The sequence below is a fragment of the Sinocyclocheilus rhinocerous genome, unplaced genomic scaffold (genome assembly GCF_001515625.1).
Source record: "Sinocyclocheilus rhinocerous isolate Xijiao unplaced genomic scaffold, SAMN03320098_v1.1 scaffold1325, whole genome shotgun sequence".
Taxonomy (NCBI): Eukaryota; Metazoa; Chordata; class Actinopteri; order Cypriniformes; family Cyprinidae; genus Sinocyclocheilus; species Sinocyclocheilus rhinocerous.
Genome location: NW_015659004.1, coordinates 56,786 through 76,538, shown reverse-complemented (window position 1 = coordinate 76,538; position 19,753 = coordinate 56,786). Strand labels below are relative to the sequence as shown.

At 35.0% G+C, this 19,753-nt stretch overlaps 2 protein-coding genes and 1 long non-coding RNA gene across 4 annotated transcripts in view; 1 reads left to right on the top strand and 2 right to left on the bottom strand.

The window, feature by feature from the left end:
* Positions 1-1,887, bottom strand: part of LOC107723147 (sodium channel and clathrin linker 1) — a 21,192-nt gene extending 19,305 nt beyond the window's left edge. The window contains exon 1 of the mRNA XM_016531675.1: positions 1,874-1,887. Within this exon, the coding sequence (XP_016387161.1) occupies positions 1,874-1,887 (14 nt within the window). The remainder of the gene's footprint in view (positions 1-1,873) is intronic.
* A 318-nt stretch (positions 1,888-2,205) lies between these two features.
* Positions 2,206-3,070, bottom strand: LOC107723189 (uncharacterized). Its single transcript, XR_001637898.1, has 3 exons — positions 2,999-3,070; positions 2,377-2,418; positions 2,206-2,269 (listed from the first exon to the last, which is right to left on the bottom strand). It is a non-coding gene; the product is annotated as an uncharacterized LOC107723189 (long non-coding RNA).
* A 21-nt stretch (positions 3,071-3,091) lies between these two features.
* On the top strand, positions 3,092-6,147 carry LOC107723188 (UPF0462 protein C4orf33 homolog). 2 transcript variants are annotated; one of them, XM_016531735.1, is made up of 6 exons: positions 3,092-3,242; positions 3,654-3,836; positions 4,112-4,172; positions 4,258-4,309; positions 5,382-5,581; positions 5,671-6,147. In XM_016531735.1, the coding sequence occupies exons 2-6, from the start codon at positions 3,656-3,658 to the stop codon at positions 5,768-5,770; spliced, it is 594 nt and encodes a 197-aa protein (XP_016387221.1). In that variant the 5' UTR covers positions 3,092-3,242; positions 3,654-3,655; the 3' UTR covers positions 5,771-6,147. The 2 variants fall into 2 exon arrangements, with proteins under 2 accessions (XP_016387221.1, XP_016387220.1); XM_016531734.1 differs by having other exon boundaries at positions 3,625-3,836.
* The last annotated feature ends 13,606 nt before the right edge of the window (positions 6,148-19,753 follow it).

Sequence of the window (19,753 nt, the reverse complement as noted above, 5' to 3'; positions counted from 1 at the left end):
CGATTAATCGCGATTAATCGCCCAAAATAAAAGTTTTTGTTTACATAATATATGTGTGTGTACTGTGTATATTTATTATGTATATATAAATACAAACACATACATGTATATATTTAAGAAAAATGTTGTTTATATATTAAATATATTTATATATAATATAAAATATAAGAATATAAATATATAAATGTATACATGTAAATATTTTCAAAATATATACTGTATGTGTGTGTATTTATATATACATAATAAATATACACAGTACACATACATATATTATGTAAACAAAAACTTTTATTTTGTATGCAATTAATCGTGATTAATGGTTTGACAGCACTAATTACTATACAATACTGACAATTAGATCATGGTGGGGGTGCAAGTTTTTCTAGTAGGGCCCTATGAAATTGGTTTTGATTTAAAAAAAAAAAAATTTGTGATAAAAAAATCAAAAGCATGTCTAACTGATTGAAATCATGAAACAATTTAACATCAATTTATTAAATATTTAACAAAAATGACATTTTTAAGGCTTATGACATATGTTTTCGTTTCCCCCCCTCCCTCAAATTCAGTTTTATTCGTACCAAATTCTGTTGTTGTTTTTTTTTCATTTAATTTTCTGGATTTCATTTTCATTACATTTTTAATAATCAAAAGCATCTCTAATTAAATAATCAATCAATTTTATAAAAAATTACTTAATTATTATTTTATTTATATTTTCAGAAATACTTTGCAGTGTTTGCATAAATTTTTCTGGTAAATATTCCAGAAAAACAATATTTTAATAATAATTGTATTATTTGCACTATCATTACATTAAGCAATAAGCAATTACTTAAGTAATTTCTGTCACAGATTCTTCTAGTTAAACCGAACTTTTATTTTGACGGGTGGCTGTAAAGCCCTTTAGTTTCTGATTGCATATACAGTGGTGTGAAAAAGTGTTGGCCCCCTTCCTGATTTCTTATTTTTTTGCATGTTTGTCACACTTTAATGTTTCAGATCATCAAACAAATTTAAATATTAGTCAAAGATAACACAAGTGAACACAACATGCAGTTTTTAAATGAAGGTTTTTATTATTAAGGGAAAACAAAACCCAAAACTACATGGCCCTGTGTGAAAAAAGTGTTTGCCCCCTAAACCTAATAAATGGTTGGGCCACCCTTAGCAGCAACAACTGCAATCAAGCATTTGCGATAACTTGCAATGAGTCTGTTAAACCTTCATTTAAAAACTGCATGTTGTGTTTACTTGTGTTATCTTTGACTAATATTTAAATTTGTTTGATGATCTGAAACATTAAAGTGTGACAAACATGCAAAAAAATAAGAAATCAGGAAGGGGGCCAACACTTTTTCACACCACTGTATATGACCATAGTTTTTCTCAAAAGAAACAGTAAAATGCTCATGAAGTGACTCTCAGAGCAGTTCTAAAGATTATGTTCATGTGTTCATGTACTCATATATTGAGGCAGCAGAGGCTGAAAACACAGCGAGTGCACACGCTTCAGTATGTGTGTGTAGTAAATGAAGCCGTGCGTCTGTGCCATTCATTCACACAGTCACAGAGACACGCAGAACATGCAGGATCTTTATTTAAATAGCATTTTTGCGGCCTAATATTCTCAAAAACTAGTCCATATGGCGGTTTGATTTTAGTGCACTAACCTACTTTTGATTAATTCATCCAAAATTTGGCAAATTCTGTGAAATTCCACGATATATAATACATTTTTGTGATTGGATTCCACGATTCCGTCCGCAATTTCCACATCGCAGAAATCATAGGGCCCTACTCTAGATTGGGGCACGAAACTTTCTCCCACAAATAAAGTGAATTTACATGAAGGGTAGGCTGTGATTACCAAAGCCACCTCATCTAGCGGTGCAGAAGCTGTTAGCACTGACTGACTCTGATAATAAATCAGTGGCTGGATGTCAACATATTCTGTTACACCAAATACACAAAATAATGATCTTTAAAAAAGCATCATATGACCCCTTTAAGTCATACAGGTTTGGAACAACGTGAGGGTGATATGACAACAGAATTTGTATTTATTTAGCTATGAACTCTTCTATTTTTACTTAACAAAACATTCATTATGAACCACAGGAGCACAATGCCATTATCTAGAGGTAATCTTCTACATAATTCAACAAATAAAACTGCCATTTAATCATAAATCTAACCTGTGACACTGAGGAGGGAGGAGGAAATTCATCCTGATATCGACCCAGGACGGAGTTTAAACGATTCACTGATAAGACACAAAAACAAAGTTCAAGTGCCCATGAATATAATGCATGATTGTAAAACTGATCATGTATCTGTACAACATAATTTCTGAGAACTAGCGTAATTCACCTTGATCTCGAAGAAACTCGACTTCTGTTGTCATTTTTGCATCTGCAGCAGCAAAAAACTTTGTTAGGTCACACGTATCTGCAAAGCATATACTTTGCAAAAATGTATCATCAACATAACTATAATAACATTTAGTATGTGGGTCGGTAGGTAGGTAGTATGCAGCGGGGAACAATTTGCTTTACTGAAGCAGTCAGTATACACAGCCAGCACAAATGATCCCTGGAGACTGTCTTTGTGTAGGGATATTAGTTTACCATTGAATTAACTGACTCTATAGAACCATATCATTTATCATTTTGGTCTAATCGAGTAAACGTACATTATTAAAGTGGATTATTACGAAATGACATATTCTTCAATAGATTAAATGAAAAAGAAGCGAATCTGGTGTGTAATCCCAGCAACAGCATTAAGCTTTATTTGGTATCTAGGTGGAGATTTGCATTGGCTAACTAGCAGGCTAACGGCTACATATATTTAAACATTCATTATAAACGTGCTGTACACGCTGTCAGAAAATTTAAGTGAATTATAAATGTTTGTTTTTCCACCGCGTAACATAAGATATGACAAAATAGCAGAAATACGTAAATAAATGTAACGTTATAAGGATAGGTACCTCCAAATCCTTCCGCCTTGTAGTTTAAAGATCCTCCCAGCCAATCAGATTCATGTTCACGGACGCTCGGATTCAACCTCAGAGCCAATCAGATTCATCCTCAGGAACGCGGTGCAACTTATTAAAATGTTCCCAGGAAATTTCAACCCGCTTGCGTTCCGTGCGTCTTATGGAGTTCCTGTTTTTTCATGGTTCTTGAATTGAGGAACTATCAAGATGAGGACCCTCAATGTGATCGAATAGGGTAAGACTTTACTTCACTATTTTTTATTTGTTATTTTATTTAATACGGACTATGTGGCTGACTGCTGAAACTTATCTGGGATTCTTAGTTGTTGTGTGTGTGAAATCAGGAAGTGTTCTTCCAACAAAACACCAGGTGTTAAGTTTATGATATCAGATAAGATATTGATGGCTTATCAGTGATGACTGTTGAACTTTATTTCATATCAAGACAGTCCTGTATCCTGAGCTGCTTAAGACGTATTAGAGCACAGAACTGTGGATATATAGACTTTATATAAACAGACATATAACAAGAATATGTTTGAGAACTTAACCAGATAGTAATTTATTATTATTTCAGGTCTTGAAAGAAGAAAATAATATTTTACCATGCTTAACAGTGTCTGCGTTGGTTGTATCCTCCTGACAGTCATGGAGTTCCACGTCAAACATACATGGGACAGCTTACCTGTGGGTCATAAGCCGATAAAGATTCGCTTCTCACCTGGCGAGGATGGTTTGTTAATGCAGGTGACTGCTCCATTCTTTAATGACCCCCCTGCACCAGTCGGAAAACCTGGAGAGCCGTTCCCTGGTCTCTGGGACTATGAGGGTAAATTCATCTGTACTTTTAATAAAGGGCCAATTGGTCAGTTTTGGTTTATAGATTGAGTTTCTTACTTTCAGATGACTAGATAAAGAATTAATGCAATCAGCTGATCATGTTGATCCTTGGACTAGATTTAATTTTGGTGCACACTTGAATTAAACTGAAGTTAATAAGGAGAAAGTTAATGAAACACTAAATAAATGTTTACCTTTCACTGATTTTCTGTGAATTTCCAACGGACAATTTTTACAATTTGTGCTCTTTGACTAATTTTTCAGTGGTGGAGTCATTCTTCCTGAACAGCAACACTGAGCAGTATCTGGAGGTGGAAGTCTGCCCGTAAGTTAAGCCTACAGTGTTTATAAGACAGCAGGAAGATTTTTCATTGCTAACGTGTAATTGAAATAATATTTTGATATTACAGTCATGGACAACATCTTATTCTGCTATTGAATGGAAAACATAATGCGTTTACGGTAAGAAAACACACATTGTACATCAGTTTATTAATGTTTTCAGTAAAAAATACAGTAAAAACTATCAAATATTATGACAGTTTAAAATAACTTTTATATTTGAATATTTTAAAATGTAATGTATTCCTGTGACAGTAAAGCTGAATTACTCCAGCAGCCATTACTCCAGTCTTGCAAGATGAATCTTTAATGAGCCGAAAAGAACGCATGTCACACCTCTGTTCATCAATTTGCACTGGCTACCAGTAGCTACTCGTATTAAATTCAAAGCATTAATGTTTGCCTACAAAACCACCACTGGCTCTGCACCCATTTACCTAAATTCATTACTTCAGAGTTATGTGCCCTCTAGAAGCTTGCATTCTGCAAGTGAACGACGCATTATTGTGCCATCTCAAAGAGGCACAAAATCACTTTCACTGACTTTTTCATTAACTGTTCCCTCCTGGTGGAGGTGCTGTGTGTACATTAATGAGGAAAAAAAATTAACAAATGATTTTAGCAAATGGCTGCAATATAACAAAGAGTGAAAAATTTAAGGGGGTCTGAATACTTTCCGTACCCAATATATATATATATATACACCTTGCTACGTGTACTGCGTTAGGCTAACCGAGACTTGTCATTTACACTTACCGGTATATATTGTTGCTCTTTTGTTAGTTTTGACTGCTTTTATTGTCCTCATTTGTAAGTCGCTTTGGATAAAAGCGTCTGCTAAATGTAAATGTAAATGTCTTCAGTGTCACACGATCCTTTAGAAATCATTTTCAGTCAATTAATTTGCTGATTTGGTGGTCAAGAAACATTGATCATTATTATAGATGTTGAAGACAGTTGTGCTGCTTAATATTTCTGTAATTTCTGAAATCGTAATACATTTAACAGTGCCTTTACTGTCACATTTGATCAAGTACAGTTTATAACAGCAATTGTCTAAACATTAAAATGCAGGAATGTTTAATGTAATAGTACAGGAGATAAAAAATGCGGTGATATGAAATGTTCTTATGCTAATCTTGACCATTAGCTTATTATTTTGTAATAATGTTTATGCTATAACCTGTTACAGCAACAACTCCCTCTATCATTCAAAGCCAATATAAAGAACAAGACATGGAAGGGAGAAGCACTTCTACCTTGGAGGTATTTCCCTCAGGGCATTAATAAGATGAATTTCTATGCCATCCATGGCTCTGGAGCTGGAAGGACCTATGAGGCTCTGTATCCTGTTCCTAGAGAAGATCTAGTAGAAGGACAGGGACCAGACTTGTAAGTTTAGGTATCTTAAAATTATTTGTTTCCTTTTAATGGGTCTTAACATCACCAGGATCTTAACATTTCTTCTCTCATCCGAACAGTCATCGACTTGAGTATTTTCAAGACTTCACTCTGCAAAGCATCATGGGAGAAGACTGGGTTCAGCCAGAATCTGACCTGTGGGATTTGCCAGGCAAATGACCAGCTAAAAAAAAATCACAAATTAAGTTAAAACTGTCTTCTAACCAGCTTTTTAATGCAGTAATTACTCGCAATTTGCTTCCATGGCTATGTTAGAGCACAAACTCCACTGCAGTCTAATCAAAGTTAATGATGTGGCTTGTTTTAATGTGGGTGTAATAGCAATATAATGGCTTTTATTATCACAATTTAATAAATCTTTTATCAGTAATGCAGCACTATCTCAGCTGTAAGTACTCCATCCAGCGCCAAATATCTATGCAATATATAGCAAATGGGAATTGTTCATTTTATATAGGCTACTGAAACGAAGATAGCCATTTAATAATGGAGATGGTAAATGTGGAAATCGAACATTTAATAAACAAACGATAACATTTAAGTTTTCTTTGTCCTGTTTTGGTAACATTATTGTTACATATGGCATAGTGCTGCTATATGTGAAATACTGTACAAGTTACATGAAGATTCTTCAGAGATTCTCCTTAGGTTTTCAAGAGCAAAATTAGTAATTATCCATTAACATGTGCCTAAAACTACCATAAGATAATTCCTTAAATCCCTTTTGTGTGTTGTTATTAGGTCTGCAGCAATCTCTTGCAACCTTTGAGTATCTGACATGAGCTGAAGGAAAACCTCTTCTAAAAACAGCCGAGCTTTAACTCTCTCAACAAACCCATGCGTATCATCAATAGGCGCTGCGTAAACTACAAATTAGCTGCTAATAAGACGGAACACGAGTTTATAATTACAGCCGCTGTCCGTTAAATGAATATTAACAGTGACTAATAATTACCGAGACGCTGCTCTCGCGCTGCAGAACTCCTGACACGAGCGCGCTCTGCGGGCGTGAGCTGAATGCGCGCGCCGTACCTGAGCGAAGGTCATGGCTAACCAAAGCTCCGATATTAAAAAGATTTTGAACTTGTTTATACAAAAATATTTCTGATATCATAACTTAAAGCTTAAAAAGGGCAAATGTTAAGGGTTCTTGTTATAGTGCTGCTATTACTTAAACACCAAATTCATGGAAACAAACATCATGTAACCTAATCTGTTAAAGGGGTCATAAGATGCTAGCATAAACACATTTCATTACACCAAATACACAAAATAATGTTCTTTTTAGCAACATCATGACCCCTTTAATATGTAATTAACTTGCTTGTAAATGCTTAGTTTATTTATTAAGTTTGTTAACAATTAATTATGGCATACATTATTTATAGCTGTACACATACACAAATACACATATTAATTGCATACACATTATTTGCAATGAATTATATACTGTATATTATATTAATGTCTGTATTAATAAATATATTAATTGTTATTATTATTTGTAGTTTGTATAACATGGAAAAAGATGTTACTCCAATTCATCTGTTGGGAATGCAGAGAGGCACGACACATTACTAATATATTTAGCCGAAATAAATAAATAAATAAAATTGAACCCAATAGAAAGAATCACATCCAGGCCCGTACTCAAATTACACACACAGACTCGGAGTAATCGGATTTGCTCTCTCCACATGCAATCTATTCACTGGGGGAAACAGCGGAGTACAAATTGCTTCTTGTTAGGAGCAGAGCGAAGTCAATCAGATGGCCTTCCACTCATGTTTTTTTTAAATCAGGGAGAATTTATGCGCTGACATTTTATAATTGATAGGAGGCCTGTTCAAAACTGAATGGGTAGATTGGGCACTGGCATGTTTTCAGAGGTATTTCTGCTAGCTGAACAGCGTTAGCCACACGGAAATGGAATAGATTTCATCGAATAGCCTACACATTAGATTCAACCCTGAATGCCGAAGGGAGGGGTAAATATTGTCACTCCTTTTTTTTTTTCTTTAAATGAGAATGAATCATGTTTGTTATTTGATTCCATTATATTCATAATGGACCTGTTTACCTGTCGCTTTTGCCCCTTCCATCCATTTGTCAGAGGCAGGTAATATCTGCGCTAAAATATTGATTCCCATTTATTGGAAAACACATAACAAACAAATATTTTGAACCTGCAATAGTGTCTAGTGGCAGTTTACAAAGCATTTTTTTTCTATCAGAGATAATTTTGATATTTTTTTTGTTTTGTTCATCACTAAAAAATATCAATCATTGCGCTCTGAGCTACAAAAATGTGTTTCCATGGCAACAAAAGCTTTTCTGGATAAAAGGGGCTGTCAAGGAGAATATTTTCCTTTATAACTCTGTCATAATCATAAACATTAGTACAATACACTCTCTCTCACGCACGCACATCAGTGAAGCCCATTAAAGGCCACTATAAAAGAAGGAGGCCTAAAAGTAAAGGATGATAAAGAACCACACTCGCAAAGTGGAGGTTATTTTTACAGATTTTAAGGGGAGGGGAAGATGATAAATCTGAGTTGGGAGGCAGTAATAAGAGAGGATGGCAGGCAACACAACATTATCAGGCTGTTTGTGCTGTGTGGAAGTGCTAGAGGGGGAGGGCCGCCGAGGAGAGCCTTTACCCGCACGACACCCTCTGATTGATAGTGGAATAAAGGTCGTTCTGTGTGATGAATGAATATTTCGATATAACCCAATCACGGTGCGCAGGAAAACGAATGACTGGATGAGAACAAGATGAGCGGGTCCACTGAGGGCACTGCACGCAGGGCCAGCAGAGACACTAAATCACAAAATAACAGAATTGAACTTTACATGGCCATAAATGGGAGAGTATGTGGAGAGACGGGGTTGAAAACGCTACCTGGATACTCTCAGCTTTTCTGTCAATAGTAAACCCATGAAGAAAGAGAAAGAGGCGGGGGAGACGCGAGAGACGGAGACAAGAGTCTTTCCGCAAGACATTTAGAGGTCATGCTCTAAAGCGAACGTGGTATCTGTGGAGTTGTTCATAAAGTGGTTAACTCACAGCGAGACGCTCTGTTTGTGCACGAGGGTCAGTTTGATGGAATATCAGCTCCCATTTGTCTGAGAGCCACAGATGGGTGAGCTGAAGACAAATGCTGCAGTTAGACAGCCATAACAGCATTTCTGTCCTGATGTGCATGGAATTGTATTGATTAATATCACAGACAAAACTAACTAGCTACACAACAGTTACACTCTTATGGGAAATGAAATGCCTGCAAGGATGAGATAAGCATCTGTGATTGCACATTAGATGACAAGTTAGTCACTGAATCGTTCAGTTCTACTGATTCTTTTACATGGCTGTGTCCAAAATAGCCCCCCATTCCCCTTATTTTGCAACATGGGAACAAGATGCTTTTTGTGAATGTGCAATGTTTCTGAATCATTAGCTGTAACTAGTAGAATAACAAAGTGCAGTAAAACTATTTGCGCTACAAAACAGTGTTTATGAATATTATAAGAAATAGTAAATACCAGTTTGCAATATCAAGTAGAATAACGGGCTATTTGTGTACAGCTAAAATAACTAAAAGCAGATTACACCGGAAGCCTTGAGTACACAATATTACCAGTTACCTTTTGTTTACCGGCTAAAATAATTTCAAACAAAGCCACAGCAGAATCAAATCTTTTTTTGTGTCTCTGTACTAATGTTCCTGAATGAACCATTATTTTTTGAATGATTCGGTTGAGTGAATAATTCAATGACTTACTTGTTGTGTGCATCAATTAAGGCAGCCATTAATATGGAACAGCGATTAAACTGACTTGGAACTACCTGCGCATTAAATGGTTTTACTGCATACCTGCCAGCCAATCAGAATCCAGTATTCAGACAAACATGAAATAAAATATCACACTCGCAACAGTTCTATTCTGGAATTTGTTCTATAATGTGCCTTAAATGATCTTCATATGTTACTGCAGGAATATCTCTGGCTCTGCAGCCATTTAGAAAGATTTCTAATTAATTGTTGAATAAGGCTTAATGGACTGTGCTACATGTTAATTACCCTACAAAACATTAAATAACCATTTTGGAAAACATCAAAGTAGTCAATAGAAAATCATCAATTAGTTAATCAAGTCTCTTTGCTTAATTAACAGAAAATGTCTGAGGCATCTTGCTCTTTTCTCAATTAAAAAGCTCCACATAAACATAGAAAACAAGAGGGCATTATTTGCTTGTCAAGTACTATCATACTAATATTTCATAAGCTATCATAAAGCGGGTGACTAAGCCTGGGAGAGAGAGAGGGTGAGAGGGAATTTTTTTTATTATTGCTTTGCCTTAGTCATTTGCTTCTTTATCTTCTGGCTGTGGTGATATCAGAATGCCATAGAGAAGATATAGCAGGCAAAAGATAAAACTGACACGTCTCACTCCAGTTAACTCTGTTTCTCTTTCTGCCGACAGAAATGCTCATCTGCATGTCCAACAGGATCATCTCTTGCACTCTGATTAAAGTCAGAAAAGCTCAGACATATCTGCTCACTTTTAGTCCTCTTTTCTTTTTGTGTCACTTTGCTTTCTGACACGGTACCATCTGTCTCACAGCATGAGTTTCTCAGCATTATCCAGTTATCTAAGAGGTAAAGCATGTACTGCTCAGGTTGCTACCTTGACAAAATCAATAAATATTCATAATGTCTGATACTACTGTTTTCGGAGCACACCGTGATCTTTGGTGAAGAGAAGAAAACAAAGAAGATTGTGGTCCTGGAGAGTAAGGACAAAATGACAATAAAGCAAAGCTGGACAGTGGAGTGGAATTGGGTTCCGTGAATCAAAACGAATAAGGTTTGCTTTCACAGAGTATGCTGAAATTATTCAGTGTTATGAACACAATACATAGAGTACCACGAAGTAATGGACCATTACAAGAAGAAGAAATGTCCATTTACACAGAACAAATGATGGGAAAGGTCCATGCACTGCTGGCACTTTCCACAAATAGGGTGTACACTTAGATGCACAATAATGTGAACTATTAGATTGGAGAGATAAAATAATAATAATAATAAAAAAAACATTAGCATGAGAAATAGAATTAGTTTTCAATCCATCAAAATCTGCCCTCACCCTTAAAATGGATTGTCTCACATCAATATGTTTTCAATAATTATGAATACAAATGGTTGTGCTGACTGTATTTGTCAAGCTCAACCAAGTGACAGCTTAATTTAGACTGAATTTACAATCTGTGTGTGTTTTAATGGATTTTATTGAATTTTCAGCTAATTATTTAATATTAGTTAATTAAACTTTGAAATATATTAAATATTTATTGCTACAAAATACCAAATCACGTCTGTTAAACTAGCAAAATAATTGCTATCCATATATTAAAAAAGAAAAATAAAGGTTAAAGGTTGAAGATTACTGACCAATTACATTTACATTGACCATTTACATGCAGCTCAAATAAGAGGTTGTCATTTGATGACTAAACTATTGTGCTATCCAGTGGAAAACCTTATTTTTCCATATATATCTGCCTGTCTTCTCTTTTTATTCTCTCTCTCTCTGGCCCGATTTTCTCTCTTCTCTCATCCTCCGCTTTATCCACCTTAGGGAAATATTTCCACCTACACTGTAATTCTTACTGTTTCTCATTTATTTATTTATATTTATTTACTTCTTTATTTATAACACATAATCTAGCTTCTCAACTTTCAAAACAGCTGCATGTCTGTAACACCTTCACTGCAGGTATAAACACTCACCAGACAATTTTAAAAATTAATCTATAAATGTTATATATGTCATTAATAACATAAAATGCATAACTTACATAAACGTTACCATAGCATTGTTGCTTTTCTGTAATTAAATATAATTTAAAATGGTCTCTCTATCAAATGGTGTAAGCTTTTACTGACACCTAAGTTGGAGCAACAAAAATATCTGTAGTAACTGTGATACATTGGCAGAACTTGGTTACCATAGTTATTGTTTGTAAGGGTAATTACAAGCAACCAGAGAGACATACGGAACCAATATGCGCAAATAAATGTGACACAAATCAAGTTACACAACACAAACTGCAGTCTGACAGCACCACATGTCAGAACTCAAAAGTGGCAATGGAAAGTGATGTTTATAGTACTAATGAATGACAGGTAATAACAGGGCAACATCATCTAAGATTGCTATGATAGAATATTTATAAAAACAAGCAGTTATCAATCATTTTAAAAGACTTAAACATGAAAGAACATTAACAAAACACGTGTGATACATAATTGATCTTAATTCATTAAAATGTCAGGTTACTTTTTGACATATTCACCCAGGCTGCCAGTAAGATCAGTTGCACCCGAAAAGTGTTTCCAGAGTTAAAACACTTGCAATTACCAAATATGGTAATTCGAAAATATGGACATCCGGAAAAAATACAAATTTTAGAATACATGCACCCATTACAACTACACAGACTTCAAAAAAAGAAATGTTTACCCATTTGATAGGAATTAAAAACTCCAGCCTTGATAAAACTGGCTTCATAGGCACAAATCTTTCAGCAAGACCATCATTCTGTGATTGCTTTAGGGCATGTATTTGATATTGACATACCCCAGCTGCCGTAAGACATCTGCATGCATCCGATGCCATTCTGAATGAATTACAATTAATTATACTCAGTGCTGAGTGTAACCAGCTAATCAGGACTCCAAGTGCTCATACGTCTCAGAGAAATTGTACTAAAAATAAAGATAAGCGTGCCAAGATCAGAGGGACTTCACCATCAAGATTCATCTAATGTGTCATTTAGAATCAAGTGCCCTCCATTTGGGCTCATCAGGACTTCAACTAGAATTTCAAATGCTTTCGGATCTCAGTCTAGGAATTGGAATTCATAGGCTGAAAAAGGCACTGAAAAAGAGTCCCAGAGGGATGGATTTGAATACAAATGTATATCTGATTAGGGGAAATTATACTGGTCAAATACACATAAACAGCAAAAACAAATTATATACATATACAGCAACTGTAATATTGTGAACGGTTTTATTTTTGAATATATTTTAAAATGCAAAGCTGAATTTTCAGCATCATTACCCCAGTCTTCAGTGTTACATGATCCTTCAGAAATCATTATAATATGCTGATTTGCTGAAACAGTTGTGTAAATTTTTTAAAGGATTTTTTGATGAATAGAGAGTTGAAAAGAACGGCACAGGATTTTTCTCTTGTAGCATTACAAATGTCTTTACTGTCACTTTTAATTCAATTTAATGCATCCTTGCTTAATAAAAGTACTAATTTCTTAAAAAAAACCTTCTGACATAACCTTTTGAATGGTGTGAATACATTAAAAAAAACAGTAATATTGGAATGATTTCTGAAGAATCATGTGACACTCAAGATTGGAGTAAAGGCTGCATATGAAAACAGAAGAGGCATTTTTATATTTGTAATTATATTTCATAACACCACTTTAATTTAATGTCAAATGACAAATCCAAAAAGGAGGTCAGAGGAAAGATATGTGTGATCCCTTGTGTGTGGTTATGTCAGGGTGAAGGGTTCTCTCTGAGGTGCAGACTAGACTTCTGTCATCGGTAGATAAGAAGGGAAGAATGAAGTAAGCTCTTGGGGTTTGAGGAAAAAAAATGACATTAAAAAAACCCGACAGCAGTAAGGATGACCACACGCTGAGCATTACTAGCCACCAAAAGGACAGCAGCAGCAGCCCTTAGCAACTGTTTCATCTCCACTGTGACAGAACCACTGCTGCAGTGATAGCTCACTGACTTTATATCAGGCTGACCATAGACGTGACCTTCACTCTCCCGTTTAAGGAAGTCACACATCAGCTCTCCCCCATCTTTCTCTTCTGTGCATTGACTTTTACACACACACACACACTGGCAATAAAAACAAATTCATAACCATTTCTCACCTTCACACACTGATCACATACAGATGTGCCTCACTTACAAAGCAATACCACAGTTTTTTGTCAATACCATCACTAAAAAATAACAGTAGTAATATGATTTTGGACATGTACATTTTTGGAAGCATGTTTGAGTACCATATACTTTTGAATTATATGAATATGAACTTAAGTGAGTATAAATGAAATCTTCATGGTAATAATATTTAGAAAATAATTACCATAGCATTACAACATATTTTTTTAGACATGGTATCATGGTGCTATACCTTGGTATTTTGGTAGCATGTAGTTCCATGATATTTTTGGAAGTATCATAAAAAAAAATTCTGTGAATTTTTCTGTGAAAATTCTCTGAAAATGTACTTCGAAATACCACAGTATAATCTTCTAATACCACCACTATACCATGGCACTGCCACATTACATTTTAGTAAAGGTAATATTATGGTATTTTTTGAAGTATACTTTGCAAATATCATGGTAAATGAATATGATATCGTTCAGTAACATGGTAAAAATCAAAACTTCATGGTCATAGCATTTACAAAAATAAAAGTACCAAAAAGTATTACCACAAAAGTATTACCACTTACCATGTATTTATTAATTACATTTATTTATTTATTGCACATGCGGTTTCATGGTATTTTGGACACGTATGGTGGTACCATGACAATACCATGATGATACATGAATTTCAGCACCATACCATATATCTGATACCATCACTATACCATGATACCACTACATTACTTTTTAGTAAGGGTAATATTGTGGTATTCTTTGAAATATATTAGTATTTTGGACATGTAGCATTGCAGTACCATAATATTTTTGGAAGTACCGTTAAAATACCATGATGGTACATGAATTTCAGTACTACCATCTGATAACATCACTATACCATCATGCCGCCACATTACTTTTTTTAATACGGGTAGTATTGTGGTATTATTTGAAGTACCTTCATACACCATTGTATATGAATATGGTAATCATTCAGTTTATGAAAGTACAATAGTATTACCATCACTGTACCATGGCACTACCATATTGTACCGCGGTACTACCCATTGTCAGGTAAGAGAGGCACTGTAAAGAGACCAGAAAACCACTGTCAGCAGCCAATTACAAAGGAATACAATCTACATGGAGTTCCTGTTTGGTACACAATGAGGAGTTCATCTCCATCTGTTAAACAGTCGCTGCACATACTTCACACATCTGTTAGATCTCACCACAAACTCGGTCTTTTTGGAACTTGGTAAAATAGCTCTCCAAACTTTCCCCTCAGGACTGGAACTTTTCTAAGCTTACTGTCCGTTCACACTCACCTCACTCTTGTAGTGATTCCTCAATGGGCAATCCTTAAATGGACAGTTTGCCCCAAAAATAATAATTCTCATTTACTCACCTCAATGTAGTTCCAAACATGTAGGACATTCTTTTGTCTGTGAACCACTAAAGAATAAATTTTTCAGAAAACCGCACTTGATTAATCAGTGTGCACTTGCAATGTACTTCAGATCTTTAAAGTACATTTAAAAGAAAAACTGTACTTGCACATAATATAATTTTAATGAAATAAAAGCTGACTTAAGTGCACTTAAAGCAAATTACTGTTTCTTAACAACTAAGAATGCACTTTTAAAATGTAAAAAATTTACTTTAAAGTACATTCCATATTTTATATCATTTTATTGCATGTTTAAAGTACTTTATTATATTTTTAACTGTAGATTACACTTGAAGTTAATCTATTTTAAATATACTAAATTGCAAATTTATCATTACAAATTTGTAACTACAAATACATTTTATTACATGACATACACGTTTCAGTATCAACAATATTAAAGTATTTTGCTAATACTACTGTAAAAAAACTAAAAACTCAAATTCAACTTTGCTTTAACAAATTTAAACTATATATTTTCATTTAAATGTAATGTCTGAAAACATCATATTCAATTCACACATTTCTTTTAAAGTATATTATTTCCATAATAAGTATTCTTTTTAAAAGTATGCAAAAAAAAATGTATCTTAATCTAATAAATTTTTTTTCCCCAACAAGGATGAAATGTCCTTGATGTAAAACCTGGAAACAGCATGTATTGACATACCACATCTGAAGGCAATAAATAACAGTCCTAGCTGACTCTCAGTGAATGGAAAAGAGCAGCACAGACATTCTGCTAAATTTCTCCTTTTGAGACCCATGTAAGAAAAAACTCGTTTTGAACTACATTAAGATGAGTAAATAATGCCCGAATTTTCATTTTCCAGTGAACTATTTCTTTACTAACTGGAGGATCCAGCAGTAAAACAATTTCCATCCTTGGTTTGCCATGGCCTGGTGCTTCTTTGGTCTGATTGGATGTTTTTTGCGTGTGCTGCCATATGAAACCATTTGGAGAAGTGCTCTGCTGACCCCACACATTAAACCCATTAAGCCTTTATGGGGGATTATTACACGCCATTAGCTGGTGTATTGTGTATGAGATGATGTAAGACCTTAAAGAGGACCCTCTGGCTGTGGTAAATGGTCATCCCTCTTTCTCTCTATCTCTGCCTATCTATCTCTCTATCTGTCTATCTCTCGGGAAGGAGTGTAGCTATGGAAAGGGCTAAATGGATCCACTCAAGGTTCTGATGGTCTCTTGCTAACCAAAATGGATACAGGGTCCTGACCTTGGCTCGGCCATCTATGTTCGCCTTGGGAACATCCTAGCGCTAGAATGCATGTAAGTTTATAGGTGAAAAAAATGGTCCAGCGAGGAAACTTGTCTGTTTTTGTATAGAGGGATTTTCTGAGTTTTGGAGTCTTTATAGCACTTGTCACATCCTGTTACGGAAGATGTGAATAAGAATGTTGAGTGTGACTTTTAGCTGATCCCACCTGATCTTCTTTCCCCCATCGCTCTGAACTCCTGACAGCAGCTACTACGGCTGTCTGTGTTTCCTTGAGCATGTATTATTTTTATTTAAAACGATGTCAATCCTCCCACACATACGGGTTATCATCATCATTGTGGATGTTCCCAAACCTGGTGAGCTGCATGAATAAAAACATTTTAAGGCAACCAAATGTATCCTTTAAAAACGCAATTCCACAATGCATTGCGCCAAGCTCAGGGGGAAAAAACCAGGGATGGCTAATGGTGATGATAAAGAAATGTATACTTCATTCAGCACTGAAACAAATGAATATAAATCAGTGTTGTTATTGTTAACTAAAACTATAGCTTTTTCGATACTTGAAATAAAGCTGAAATAAAATTAAATATGTTAGATGAAAAATGCAACTTAAAAGCTTAAACGAAAATAAGGAATGTTGCTTTGGCAACTAACTAACTAAAAATTAAATAAGTAAAATGACTAAAACTGAAATTAAAATAAACAGAAATATGGTAAAACTTTACAATAATGTCCCATTTGTTAATGCTAGTGAATGCATTAACTGGTATTTTTTCAGGTTAGTTAATAATAATAATAATAATAATAAAAAAACAACAACTGTTCATTGTTCGTGTTTGCTCAGATTCATTAAATAATATTATCAGATACAACTTTTGATTTTAATTAGTAAATGCTGAAATTATCAATAACTAAGATTAATAAATGCTTTAGAAGTATTTTTCAATATTAGCTCATGTTATTTAAAGTAGTTAGCTAATATAAAAAAATGGAACCCTATATAAAGTGTTACCAGAAATATTTAAAAGATAAAAAAAGATTAAAAGCACCTAACAACATCACTAAAACTAAAATAAATAATGGAAAATCTCAAAATAAAAGCTAGTTCAAAATATAAATATTACCCATGCAAATTTCAATTCAATAATTCCACACTGAAAAAAAAGTTTCAATCATCCAATTAAAAAAATTTAGGGTAATGATTCACATCTATATTTTTTAACTTGAGCCAATAAAAAATAAATAACTTGCCCTTATAGAAAAATATAGAAAAAATATAGATGTGAATCATTACCCTACATTCTTTTAATTGGATGAATGAAACATTTTTTTCAGTGCAGTGCAGACACGTTGTGACACCTAGAGAGGATGAAAAAGAGAGAGAGGGGTTTTAGAACCCAAGAAAAATGCTTCTATTTGCTTTCAATTTGAGTTTGTGTGCATGTAAAAATTCTTATTCTTTGTATATGATAATATAACTGCATATCTGAGGTATCTGAGGAGCTTGGGGCCCTTAAACGAACACTGAACTGCTAATTTTTGCTCTGTTTATCAATTCCATGCGCTCTCACTGTCTCTTTCCCCTCGCCGCACATCCACAGCCTCACAATAACACAAACAAGCTCCCTCTGCAATGTAGCACTGCTGTGTCTACCTGTTATTGATACGAGGAGCACATGATGGAGGAGGCTGTCTCTGCACCTACCATGACAGAGAAAGAGAGAGAGAGTACAGGCTGTGTGATCAATAGATGGCACTGTGGCTCTTTCTTTCATATGTTTAAGTGTATGTATACGTATGTGTGAAAGTGTGAGCGCCAAGGTCTGAGCTGTACTTAATTACACTGAAGCAAAATCATCAAGATATAATGAAGCACAGGGGTTTAAATACAAGCACCTTACACACACACACACACACACACACACTTGAAACTTGTGATACTCATCCTCAAGCATCTCGTTTAATTTCTCATCATCTAAATGACCATTTTGATAAATCATAGAAACATTGCAATTAAAACAATTCTTAATGACAGTATGAAAATCAATGAAACATATAAAAAACTGTTTAATGAAAGCATGCATATACTCTTAATGTAATTAAAAAATCGAATTATCCTTAAAACAAGATATATTTACCTGAAAATAAAATTAGCATTATTTTCAAAGGACATCAGTGCATTTGTCTTGACATAATGGAGTTTGTTTTTAATTCAATAATTCAATAAATTAAATAACAAATTAAATTGTATATTGTTAGTTGTCCTTGCTAAGGCATACATTACTATTTGATTAATTATTCCTAGGGTTAGACGACAGACCAATAACCTTCATTAAACTTAGGTGTGTGACTCACTGCACAGAAATGATACCTGAAATTGTATATATATTTTTAATTTTTTAATGAGAGATGTGCTATTACTTTTCTAAGCGATCAGACTATTCGTTTTCACCCGCTGGCTGAAAAAACGAGAGAGAGAAAAATCCCATAGATTTAGAATGAAAAGAAAGTAAAATTATTTTGACATTTAAAAAAACATGTTAAAATTTTTGTAATTTTTTAAAATGTGAAATTACATTACAATCTGTTAATTAGTAAACTATCTTACCATATTACAGTGAAAACGAAATAGTTACATTATATGTAATTTTACTGTAAAATACTGTAAAATGTATGGCATTTGCAAGTAAAACTATGATTTACCTCATAATTTACAGTAAAAATAAAAGGAAATTCCATAATACATTATATATGATTATATAGAAATTTAGTTTCCCTTTCAGTCGGTCACTCTCGACGTCACGTCGGATGACCGACGAATTGGGATCTCGCTTAGAGGGACCAATCTACTTCGAGTGTAAACTAAACGAGCCAATGCACATTGGCATGCGATTATTGCATCCAGCTGCTGCTGATCACAGCGTGAGTATAAGTAGGCAGCAGATGCAACGCATATTCAGGTTTTCGCTGAGGAGCCGAGCTGGTGACCCGGCCGCTCAGCGGTGGTACAGGAGCTGTGGCGACGGGACGTGACGTCTCTGTTCCCTCCTTCAGGGAACGAGGGTTACATACGTAACCGAGACGTTCCCTTTCAGTCGGTCACTCTCGACGTCACGTCGGATGACCGACGAATTGGGATCTCGCTTAGAGGGACCAATCTACTTCGAGTGTAAACTAAACGAGCCAATGCACATTGGCATGCGATTATTGCATCCAGCTGCTGCTGATCACAGCGTGAGTATAAGTAGGCAGCAGATGCAACGCATATTCAGGTTTTCGCTGAGGAGCCGAGCTGGTGACCCGGCCGCTCAGCGGTGGTACAGGAGCTGTGGCGACGGGACGTGACGTCTCTGTTCCCTCCTTCAGGGAACGAGGGTTACATACGTAACCGAGACGTTCCCTTTCAGTCGGTCACTCTCGACGTCACGTCGGATGACCGACGAATTGGGATCTCGCTTAGAGG

Bases quoted from the DNA above. Each gene is read 5' to 3' on its own strand.
- LOC107723188 (XM_016531734.1), top strand. From the start codon at position 3,187: ATGGTTCTTGAATTGAGGAACTATCAAGATGAGGACCCTCAATGTGAT. The intron at 3,243-3,624 runs GTAAGACTTTAC...CATGCTTAACAG, and splicing joins CCTCAATGTGATCGAATAGG to TGTCTGCGTTGGTTGTATCC. The intron at 3,837-4,111 runs GTAAATTCATCT...CTAATTTTTCAG, and splicing joins TGGTCTCTGGGACTATGAGG to TGGTGGAGTCATTCTTCCTG.